Source organism: Macaca mulatta, chromosome 4 (assembly GCF_049350105.2).
Source record: "Macaca mulatta isolate MMU2019108-1 chromosome 4, T2T-MMU8v2.0, whole genome shotgun sequence".
NCBI lineage: Eukaryota > Metazoa > Chordata > Mammalia > Primates > Cercopithecidae > Macaca > Macaca mulatta.
Window position 1 is genome coordinate 157,296,817 of NC_133409.1, and position 12,570 is coordinate 157,309,386.

Sequence of the window (12,570 nt, forward strand, 5' to 3'; positions counted from 1 at the left end):
TTTCTCAAAGAAAGAATGAAAAATCACAAGTAAATACAGTTAAAGATTGACCAAAGTTTGACTATGAAGGCAGACTTCTGTTTTTGCAAGTGTCACGGACAAAGTTAGCTGAAATTTTCCTGTTAAGGACACTTAAAATGCCCTATCAAATTGTAACAGTTATTTTAAATGCATGACTCATCTGCAAAAAAAGTAAAGCAAAAGAACACTTCAGAGATTAAAAATGAAAGAATAGTTTGACTCCAGAGAGGTAAATGACCACTGAAGCCACTGGCTGCCATGGGTCTTTGCCTATCCTGGGTAATCTATGTCTTCAGTTATAATGAACAAGCAGAAGATAAGAGATAATATCCTAAAGCCACTCAAATAAGAAGAGTCAGAATGGAAATGCTGGCATAAATCTGTACTCACAAAGGACTACACCTTCCTACCACTAGCACCATGTGGATCACATATAAACTTTATTTGGAGGAATGCTTTCAACAAAAGGAATGGTAGTGTGTAGATAATTCCTCCAAATGCTCCTTATCCCAAAGTTGGGACAGGGAGAGATGGTCTGCATCCACTATGGCCACATTTCCCATAAAGAGGAATCTTCCACCACCACAATGTCTCTATTTATGGTATTAGAAAAGAAGAAAACACCACTAGAACCGTAGAAGCTCCCTGGTCAGAGAAGTGGCCTCATTAGAAATGGGGAGCACCAGGTGGCCATGGTCTGTTTCCTCTCTCTGAGCATAGTGCCTTTATTCTTCCATTTAGTTCACTCAGGTGTGCAGAGCTGACTTCCAAAAGTTGTTAGTGGAGCTAATTTCTCTGCAAACATCCAAGATGTGGAAGGAAATATGACTCCAGAACTGTTCAAAGTTGTCTCTGCCTAGTAAGTTAACTTAGACAGTGCCTCAGCTTTAAAAGGAGAGAAAAACTGAATACTCTTCTAAGCATTTGAAATTTGAGTGAATCAAATATTTGGTGACCAGAAGGCAAGCCTGGGAAGTCAATTATTGCAGCTGCAATAACTTTTCTGGTTCTCTTCTTGGGCATTTCCCCACTTCTTTGAAGTTAGATGTATTCCTGTAAGTTATTTTGGCCAATGAAATATGAGAGGAAGTGATACATGTGAATTCTGAGAAGAAGCATTAGAAACCAAGAGGCCATTCTTTCCCTTTGATGCAACAACTAGTATTATTCAGAAGGATGACTGCAAGGCTACTAACCAGGATCCAGAAATCCAGGTTATATGGAGCATAACTCCTAGCCAACCCATTATGTACCTTTTGTGTAAACAAAAAACCAAATTTCTGTCATTGAAAGCCACTAAGACTTGAGGGTATTGGTTACTATACTATAACCTACTCTATTCTTGACCTGTCAGGATCTATCCAGAATGAATCCCAGGAAGAAAAAATGGTAAAAATACAGAATATATGGCATGAGATGGGGTAATCCAGTCAGAAAACCCAACATATGACTAACTGGAGTCCCAGAAGATGAAGAGAGAAAACAGGGCAGAGGCTATGTATGAAGAGAAAATGATTGTTTTCTAGTTTTCCAGAAATACAGAAATTCACACCTTTAAGAAGCCTAGTAATCACAAGTAGGATGAAAAAGAAACCAGAAATTGCAGAAAAGCAAAGACAAAAAGAATGTCATATAAGCAATGAGAGGAATCAGAAAGATTGCCTCCAAATGAGCAACAGATAGACTGGTCTCTGACTTCTCAAACTCAAGAAAGGAAGACAGAACACAATAAAATTACATCTTCAGTCTGCTTAGTGAAAATAACTACCAACTTAAATTTGTAAACAGTGAAAATATTTGCCAAAAGAAAGACAACATGTTTCAAGCCAACGAAAACAGGGAATTCAATTCACTAATGGACGTTTGAAAGTGTTTTTAGGTTTAAAGAAAGAAAATTAGAGATGCAGGAAAAAAATGAAGATCAGCAAAAGTGGTAAATAAGCGGACAAATCCACTTATTCACCTATTTGTTTTATTGGGTAAACAAAAGTAATGCCCTGTGGAGTTTAAAAAACACTATATACAAAGTATAAAATAAACAATAATAAGAGTAAATAAGTCAAGAGAAGATAAATGGAGCAAAGTATTTGAAAGAGTTCATGCTGTCTTGCCAGAGGATAAAAGTACTAAGAGTTTGATACATGAAGAAAACATGTTGTAATTTCTAATCTAATAATTAAAAAAACAGAAAAAGTACATCAATTTCAAAGTAATAAAGACAAAAATGAAATAATAAAAATACCTTATCTAAAAGAAGGCAAAAAAAGGAGAGAAAAAGCAACATAGAACAAGAGGTGCAAATATAAAACAATCAAAATAATTTGGTAAACTAGATGTGCCAGCAGCTACTTTAAATAAGCTAAAAGCTCTAACTAAAAGCAAAAGGCGGCCATATTGGATTAAGAAATGAAGCTTAACTCTGTGCTGCTTTCATACAAATATATAATAAAATAAAAAGCAACAGAAAAGTTGAAATTAACAGAGAAAACATTCTACGCAATTTTTAGCTAAAAACCTGCTGAGGCTATGTTGATCTCAGAGGACACCTTAAGGCAAAAAGTATTACTAGAAATGACGACAATCACTTCATAAAGATATATGATTCAATTCACTGAGAAATATGTATACACCTATTTCTATGTGTATGTATATATACATACATATATATGTATATTTGCTGTGAGAATTTTGTGTGTATAAATATGTATACACACAAAAACACACATATATATATACACACACATATATACACATACACACACACACAACATGGAACATTTCTCTCTCAGATTGGAGTATTAAAAAATGCCTGCTGTCACTATTTATTAATACTAAACTTTTTACTATGTCCTAATGAATGAAATAAGACACAGAAATATGAAAAAAGAAGAAATATCATTAACATTTTTATAGGTAGCATTCAAAAAAAAATCAGAAGACTAACACTACTTATAAGTTATTAGAATTAATAAGTAGGTTTTGGAATTTGTAGAGTAAACCTATAAATATACATTGTTTTCTAAATACCTGAATAAAGAGTGTGAAAATAAACATTTTAAAAAGGATACTATTTTCAACACCATAATAAAAATCGTATATCTAAGAATAAATTTAATGAATTACTCATATGATCTCCACAAAGAAACCCATAAGAGAGAGACTTGAAAGAAATTTTTTAAAAACTAAGCAAATGGAGGGAGATGCCATTTTTATATACTAAAAGACTCAAAATTATAAAATATCTTCTCATTCCCCTGAATGAGCTGTAGATTCAATGAAATCCCAATCAAAACCCTAAGTTACTTTGTGGACACTGAAAAGACTTTTACATAATTGACATGTGTTCACAAAGGGCCAAGAATAACTAAGAGAATCTTGAAGAAGACAAACTGGAATATTTGTTCTACCTAATATTAAGATACATTACAAAGCTATGAAAATAAATACCTTATGGTATTGGCACAAGTAGACCAATAGAACTGAAGAAAGAGTGTAGAAAGATCCCACATATATGGACATTTAATTTATGACAGAACAGTGCCACCTTTGTCATAAAGAAAGGGCTTATAAAATGGTACTGGGCTTAAAGAATATCATTATGAAGAAAAATAAAATTTAACTTATCTCAACATACAAAAATATGAAGTAGAGGTGGATTGCACATCTCAAAATTGTAGGCAAAATATAAACTTTCTAGAATATAATTCAGAGGAATATTTTCATGATCTGATAGACAGAATTATTTCTTAAAAAGGGCACTAAAAGTACTAACATAAAGAACAAGACAATAAATTTGACTGCATTAAAATTAAGAACTTCTGTTCCTCAAAATATACCAACAATAGAATAAGTAACCATCAAGTTTGAAAAGATATTTGCAACACATACAACTAACCAAGGGCTTTTAATAAAAATACATAGTTACTACAAATCAATAAGAAAATGAGAAGGAAAAAAAAAAGATGTAAGTAGGCACTTTACAAGGTGAAATCCAAATAGCTAATAAATATAGTAAAAGACAAATTGAAAACCACAACTTGCTCACACTACACGCCCACTAGATTGGTGGTCTATAATACCAAGGGTAAGTAATGATGTGCTGAAAAGCAAAATTAATAACAAATGCTGGAATTGTAAATTAGTACAACACTTCTGAGCACAGATATTACCTAGTAAAGCTTAGGTTATGCAATCTTTATGATTCAGTAATTTCACTCCAAGATAAATGAATCTATACACATTGAGGAACATATACAAAAAAAAAAGTTTATACTATGAGGTTACCAGATTTTGAAAAAAAAAGAAAAAACCCAAGAAGATGAAGACTGCCCAGTTAGATCTGACTTTCAGATAAACAAGAAATAATACAGGACTTTGCTTCATTACCAAAACGCATGGGACATACTTGTACTACCAAGTTACTCATTGTTTATCTGAAATTCAAATTTAATCAAACATCCTATTTTTCTCACAATCCTCTCATAGCAGCATTGTTTAAAATAGTCCCAAAGTTCTTCAAAAATGATGAGAACAGGCCAGGTGCGGTGGCTCACACCTGTAATCCCAGCACTTTGGGAGGCTGAAGCGGGTGGATCACCTAAGGTCAGGAGTTTGAGACCAGCCTGGTCAACATGGTGAAACCCCATCTCTACTAAAAATACAAAAAATTAGCCAGACCTGGTGGCACATGCTTGTAATCCCAGCTACCTGGGAGGCTGAGGCAGGAGAATTGCTTGAACCTGGGAGGCAGAGGTTGCAGTGAGCTGAGATTGAGCCACTGCACTCCAGCCTGGGCTACAGAGTGAGACTCTGTCTCAAATAAATTAAATTAAATTAAATTAAATTAAATTAAATTTAAATAAATAAAATAGTCCCATTGAGGCAACAGTCAAAAATTGTCAGCAACACAGGATGCAAGAGGACAATGGCATAAGAAAACTATTTTTAAGGATACAAGACCATATAATGCCTCACACTTTAGGGGAAATAAATAAACTATTTAGAGAATTAAAAAAAAAAAAAAAAAAAAAACAGGAGATGTAATCAGAAAATGAGTGGAAAATAATAGTATCAATTATCTTGATTATATTTTCGTTATCTTAAAATTAAGGATAAAAGAAAAGAAAAAAAAAGAAAGACTATCCATAATAATCAATAATAAAAAGTTTTTAAGAAATGCCAAAACAGGGCCAGGTACAGTGGGTCATGCCTGTAATCCCAACACTTTGGGAGGCCGAGGTTGGGTGGATTGCTTGAGCCCAGGAGTTCAAGACCAGCCTGGACAACATGGCAAAACCTCATCTCTACAAAAAAAAAACAAAAATAAAACATTAACTGCACATGGTGGCAAGTGCCTGTAGTCCCAGCTAGGAGGCTGAGGTGGGAAGATCACCTGAGTCTGGGAGTTCGAGGCTACAGTGAACCATGATTGTGCCATTGAGCTCTAGGCTACAACACAGAGTGAGACCCTGTTTCAAAAAAAAAAAAAGAAGAAGAAGAAAGAAAAGAAGAGAAAAAAATAAATGCCAAAATACAAACTGTTTGTTTGCATAGGGATGGGTATGGAGACGGAAGATAGGACCAAAAGGAAATGAGAGCCTGCCAAATATTAGCCCTATTATGAAAAAGATAAATGTTGATAAAATGTATACATCTCTTTCAATTTATATAGTTCAATATGTATCTACTATAAATAGATACATTTAGCTATGTATTCTTAAATCTCTCTAGCTATATCTTTTGATCTACCTATCAAGATAGCTATTTCAACTTGAGCATGCATCGGAAGAATAATGTTTAAAGAGTAATACAGATAACTTTCATAAACCAGTAGAAGAAAACTCATTCTCTTCAAAATGAATCCAAAACTTAAAAAAAAATAAAGCACTGCAATAGAAAATACGAAATAATATGGGAGCAATAAATCTTAACAAAATAATAGTGACGATAGATGAAAGTATGTTAAATTTGCCAATTAAAATACGAAGACATTCTTTATCTATATAGGCTTATATGATACAATAATATGTCGGTTACATAAGATACCTTGAAAAGATGCAGAAAACTTTGAAATAATAGATCAGATTGAAAAAAATCAGTTAATTTTGAACTATAAGAAACTAGTAAACTTAATATCTGATGAAAATAGAATTTTAAACAACATGTATACAGTAGAAAGATAAAACTGATTATTTTTATAGAGTAAAATGATTACTTTTTTGGCTATGTATAAGTGTGTTTTTCCATATTTGTTAAGTGATTGAGTCTACGTTATTTTTAACATTACATTTTAAATGTTACAAAACAAAAAAACAAGAGCAATAATTTACAATTACTTTGAATTTTAATTCCTTAGGATCCAGAATCCGCCTGGTTTAAAACCTTCATCCTGATGGCAGCCATTAATGTGACTGGCCTAATTTTCTACCTTATAGTTGCTAAAGCAGAAATTCAGGACTGGGCTAAAGAAAGACAACACACACGTCTCTGAAGGTGAGAAGTGATCAGATTAAGGACAATTTTTGAAACTGGGAATTCAGGAGAGAGAGGAATTAAGGATGACTCCTCAGATGGGGAGGAATAAGGGGCAGGTTTAGAGAAGAGGAGACCATGTTAAGCCTGAGAATATTAGACATCCTGATGGAAATGGCTGTGGGACTCTGTGGGATGCTAAGGCTGGAGATATAAATTTGGGAGGCTGGGACTCTTTAACATCAAAAGATGAGGATGAAAAAGAGAAGTTTGCAAAAAAGACTGGGAAGGGCCTTCAACGAAGTAGGAAGAACAGTTGTAAAATGGAGACTCGAAGTGAAAAAGACTGGGAGCAAGGACCTTTGGCAAGTGCTATAATATCAAGACATTAAATTATATAAGGTCTAATAATTTACAAATGGGTTAGGCAAGAGGAAGTTTAAAGGTAACCCTGACTAAAATGATTTTCAAATGAATGATGGAGACAAACAGTCCATTAAGGTGTGTTCAAGGTATGATACTGTGCTTTGCTTATGTCAACTCTATCAGTGGTAAATAAATGGTAGGAGAAATGTCTCTTTGTAGAATAATTTTGGCTAATGCATAAATAAGAATTGATAGATGTGGAATATCCTTATTTTGCAACCCTCAATAAATTAAGAGATCCAGGTGTTGAATTTCAATGATCATTAGTATCACAAAAAGACAGGCATGAAGACATTGTACACCTTCTGATGAAAGAACACACCACGACTAATGTGTTGCTAAGAAAATCAAGCTGAATCTCATCAAACCTTGGATACAGCTACCATTTTGGAAGAAGTACAGAAAATAGAGAATATGTTCGACACAATCCGAGTGTATCATTAGCAAATCTAAACTGTAGGAGATTTTATAGGTCAAAAGGCTCAGGTTCTTTAATAAATAAATTACATATAAAGAAAAATAGGGAGGCTGAGGCGGGTGGATCATGAGGTCAGGAGTTCAAGACCAGCCTGGCCAAGATGGTGAAACCCCGTCTCTACTAAAAATACAAAAATTAGCCAGGCGTGGTGGCAGGCACCTGTAATCTCAGCTATTCAGGAGGCTGAGGCAGGAGAATCTCTTGCACTTGGGAGGCAGAGGTTGCAGTGAGCCAAGATCACTGCACTTTAGCCTAGGCGACAAAGCAAGACTCCGTCTGAAAAAAACAAAAATGGGGGTAGAAATGGATGCTCTAGATTAGAAAGAACTTAAATGACAAAACAAATATTTAAATATTGGCAAAATGAAACACTATGAAAGTATACATGTGAGTGATAAGTCTATAAAGAAATACAGACAAATAGATTATTATAAATGTCAAAGAAGTTGTTACTTTTAGGGGCAGGGAGGGAGCATTTGAAGAACTTCAGGAATCCTGGCAACATTCTATTTTTCATGTCCAGGCTAGTGATTACAAACACTTATCCTATAATAATTCATTGAGCCAAATATTTGTGCAATTTTCTGTGTCTCTGTGTTTTTATAGTATGAAAAGAGAGATCAAGAGAGAGAGAATATGGGCTGAGGAAACTGAGACAGTCAGGATAGGCATTCCTATAAAGGAAATCAGAGAAGAGGTGTGGTAGCTGTAGAGGGATGGAGAACCAAAGAGCGTTTTGTTTGTTTTTTGTTTGTTTCCGAGAAGATAGATGCCATAGCATATAAGGTGATGGTATAATTCAGTAATGAGGTTCCACAGTATAGGAGATAAGGCACAATGACAGAATTAAAAAGTACTTGACTCATCTGGAAAGGATGTAATTCAAGCACCACAACTTGGGTTGGCCTTGGGCAGAAACCTAGAGCTTATCCACAGTGGCAGAGAGAACGCAGTGTTGTGTATGTGATGAGTTAGTATGTAGGTTGGCATCTCATCTGTGCAATAAGCAATGAGGTTCTCAGTTAAGAGAGAGCGGCTGAGAGATAAGGAAATGAGGAAAACACATATTGGTAAAGAAGGTAAAATTATCATTATGAGCAGCTGATATGGTTATCTACTTAGAAAATCCAAGTGGGTTGACTGGAAAACTATATAAACAATAATGAATTCAGTAAGTATCCTGGAAAATTTATTGATAAATATTATATTAATATTAATAAATAAATTTTTCACCTTAAACAAAAATAGCCAGTTAACAAATTTATTGGAAGAAATGATCCAAATGATGTTTGAAGAAATTTTTTTAAAAAAAATAGGATCTCACTGTGTTGCCCAGGCTAGAGTACAGTGGCACAATCATAATTTACTGTAGCCTCAATCCCCGAGTTCAAGTAATCCTCGTGCCTCAGCCTCCCTGGTAGCTGGGACTATAGGCATGCAACACTACACCCAGCTAAAGGAGGAAAATTGATAGTGTCACTCAAAAATGAAATTTAGTCAGTATTAAATTGATCCAGTATTGCAAGTACTAAAAATTTCCATAATAGTGTACTCACAAAAATTTACCAAGATGCAAGCATAACTCAAGATTGTTGATTTAGAAATGGCAAAAATCTGGATATGGAATTAAGCATGTTTGTCAATGCAGCCTTAGTTAATACATTTTGTTTAAGTGAATGGAATATAACCAGTAATTTAAAAATACAAAAGCTTATCTGAATATTTTAATGTAGAAATATCTGAGATTGTCCTTACAAATAAGCATATAACAGCACTAGAAAATATCCCATAGACATTAGCAAAGGTTTATCCTCTATTTCCAAGGCACAGAGTGTGGCACAGCTATGAGAACAATCACTTTACTTTATTCAGAATCCATAAATCTTATTTGTTTTTTATATATTTGACCTATTAAATTTGAAAGTTATACCAAAGTTTTCCATTATTACTTCTATCCATTTTTCTTTTTATGTCTGCTTTGGCAGTTACTATTGAGTACTGTATTCTGATGTTACAATTTCAAAAAGATTTTGATGAGTATATCTTAATTTGAAATTTACTTTTGACTTTATAAATTTATGAATCCTTCCCATTTCATAATTTTTACTTTTAATTTACTTTCTGATATTGATATGACAACCTTAAATTGTGGGTGTGGGTGTGTGCTTATTTTAGATTCCCTGGAATACTTTTGCATTGCCTTTAAATTCCACCTTCCTGAGTCATTTTATTTAATGTTTTTCTTACAGAAGGTATATAGCTGGGTTCAATTATTTCACCCACTTTGAGAGCCGTCTCCTTTGTATAGATGACTTCAGTCCAACTGCGTTTATTGTCATTACAAATATACTTCATTTTCTAGCATCTTATTTTCTATTCCCTTGAAAAAATCCTCCTTATCTTTTTGGTCCTTCTCCTCCTCCTGCCTCCTTGCCGGCCTCTAGTAATTTAGATTTGTAGAATATTCTAAATTTTGATTGTGCTTATGCTCTCTAACTCTTCTTTGAAAATGTGTTCATTTTTTCCATTTACATGCTATATTCTTTTTCTGCTTTTTTTCTCCTTCCAAAATATCAAACACATTCAATGTTTCTAATTATTTTTCTTTGGTTCAGGCTAATTCTACGTAAGCCTGTAATTCCCCAAAGATGATGTGGGTAGAATTTCCTCCATTCTCCTTTCTGTTTATCTGGTTGCCCTTGGCATCTTTCCATCAGGCTGGCAGTGGAGGTTTTAAATTCTCATTTTAGATATTAGGCTAAATGGCAGAGGGGCTCTGGGAACACCAGTATGAATAGTGCATAGTGCAGGAGGTATTCTGGGCCTTGCTGTTTGTGTTGCTGTGCTGATGGTTGTTTCTTCAACAACCTGTATCCTCAGGGCTGTCAGTCATTCAGCAGCACACAGACATTTTGTTTGTGGAATCAGCAGTATTTTACCTGCCATTCTCAAACTGACACATTGCTGCAAAGCTGGTTACCTTACAAATTTGCCCTGTAATTTTAGAGGTTGGAAGAAAATAAGAAAAGGCAGAATCATGGCCTTCGTTTCTCCTGTAGCCTAGAAGCCATTGCCAATGTGCCTGGTGCACCAGGATTGCAAAGGTCCATTGATTCCCAGATGCCCTGCCTCCTACCCAGCCTTACCCAGGAGGAAGTCGCTTCACAGTCCTGGAACTGCTGTTTCCACCTCTGTCTTCCCTCTGAATATACCGAGATCGTGAGTTTAGTAGACAGCTGTGAGCTGATTTCCAATGTCACCCTTTTTTTTGGCCCTCAGTATTCTGAATTTATTATAGCTAATAGTCCTTGTTGATTTGGGTATGAGGTAGTTCTCTAGGTTTTGTAATGTTCTATTTTTGTTTCTTTAAATTTATTTCAGTGGATCCCAGGGACAATAGATGAATAAGGGGCATGCATTTTGCTTGTGGTAGTTCCTTTACAGCAGGGCTTCTCAATCTCTTTTGTGTAATAAACCACAACTCAGAAAATAATGTGGAGGATTCTAAAGGAGACTAATTATGTTGAAATAGTTATCAAGATACTAAAAAGCATGTTTATGATAACATGATTATTATTAGTGCTTTAGTTTTAAAATAATATTGAACAAAACAAAGTATTTTGAGATATTAGTAATCATTGTCTGAATAAAAGTTCTCTGAAAAGAAATTTAGAGGAAAGAGGCTATCCCAGCGAACAGTTTGTGAACTAGGGAGAGACAGATTTAAGGTGCAGCCTAAAGAACAAAAAGAGAGTTTATCATTTATAGAGAAAGTTCCCTCCCAGGTTCCCACTCAGGTCCACTTAGGCACATGCATGATTCAGATTTGCTTGGTTCAGAGAGGTTGACACTTGCTGAATTCTGATTTGTCAACACAGGCCACAGTCTATTTGTTGGTTCAGCCATATAAACAGGAACAAGCAGCTATGAACTAAGCTATTAACTTAGAAGGTGTGTGGGTCTTGTAAAAACTCAAAGTGCATGTGTGACCTCTAGTCAACAAATGACTGCCTTGCTCTATTTTGATTTTAAGCCCATTTAGTCAATCAGCATCCAACTTGAAGGATTTGTTCTTTCATGGTTCACAATTGTAATGTCATAGGAAAATACCTGTGATTTTTATTGATATTTAAGTCCTCAGTATGACCACTGTTGTGATGTATTGCCTACATTCATAATGGAAGGAAATGTTAAATTTTAGTCAAATGTTAAGGAAATAAAAATGTAATTTTTCTCTATGTAAATGCATAGATCCTAGATTAAGAATACTTGCTATCTAGTATTCATTCAGACAGTAAATAAACGTATTTAAGCACTTTTGTAGGTGCTGGGATAGAGCAGTGAGCAACATCGTCAGGACTTCAGTGCCTAAAAGAGCTTCACGTTTTGATAGGGGGAAACAAATAGCTATATTTAAACAGGATAATTCCATGCACTGATATACTAAAAAGAACATGAAATAGGGTAACATGATAGAGCATCTTCAGGAGGGCTGTTTTTGCTGGAGGTCAGTGATTCCAAGGATGAACAATAATGTGCCTCTTTCGCATCACTGAAGTCTCAACACAAATGTCACCTACTGGGCAAAATTTGTTCTCACTTGAACCCTGGGACAGGTTCTATCCCAGCACCTGTAAAAGTGCTTAAATGCTTTTCTTTACTGTCTGAATGAGTATCAGAAAGCAGGGATTCTTAGTCTAGGGTCTGTGAATTTACATACTCTGGGAAAGAGTATTCCAAGCATAAAAAATAACCAAGAAAAGTAATCTGGGATGGGAGTGAGCTCAGTATTCCTAAGAGCGAGAATGAAGGGCAGCGTGGTTGGAATCTTGTGAGTAAAGAGAGATAAACTGTGTAGGTGGTTGAGGTTAAGTGGTTAATGTAGTGCTTCCAGGTCATGGCAAAAGCTTGGTTTGCATCCAGTTCCATCTATAATCAAATCCGTTGGATACTTTTGAGACGAGTCACTTTCCTGATCAATGATTTATAAAGATCATTTTTGCCACCTTCTAGGGAAAGGACTTTAGGAAAACAAGAGTAGATGCAGGGAGACCAGGACAGAGGCTGTTTCAGAGGTTCAAGTGAGAGATGTTGGCCATGCAGACTATGATGTAGGCAGGGGATATGGTGAGAAGCAGCCAGATTCAGATGAGTTCTGGAGGTAGAGCAGGCCA

General features: G+C 35.0%; 1 protein-coding gene across 12 annotated transcripts in view; it reads left to right on the forward strand.

Moving 5' to 3' along the window:
• SLC17A1 (solute carrier family 17 member 1) overlaps positions 1-12,570 on the forward strand; it is a 62,687-nt gene that overhangs the window by 25,080 nt on the left and 25,037 nt on the right. For 8 of the 12 annotated variants that reach the window (XR_013416799.1, XM_078000889.1, XM_015135702.3 and 5 more), the window contains one exon: positions 6,377-6,513. The exons of 1 other annotated variant lie outside the window; for it this stretch is intronic. Coding sequence is in view for 10 of the 11 variants with exons in the window: in XM_078000889.1 (XP_077857015.1) it covers positions 6,377-6,511 (135 nt within the window). In the remaining variant the exon portion in view is untranslated. Of the gene's footprint in view, positions 1-6,376; positions 7,161-10,455; positions 11,660-12,570 lie in introns of those variants that run through there. 3 more of the 12 variants (XM_015135707.3, XM_078000890.1, XM_078000888.1) reach the window with 2 other exon arrangements.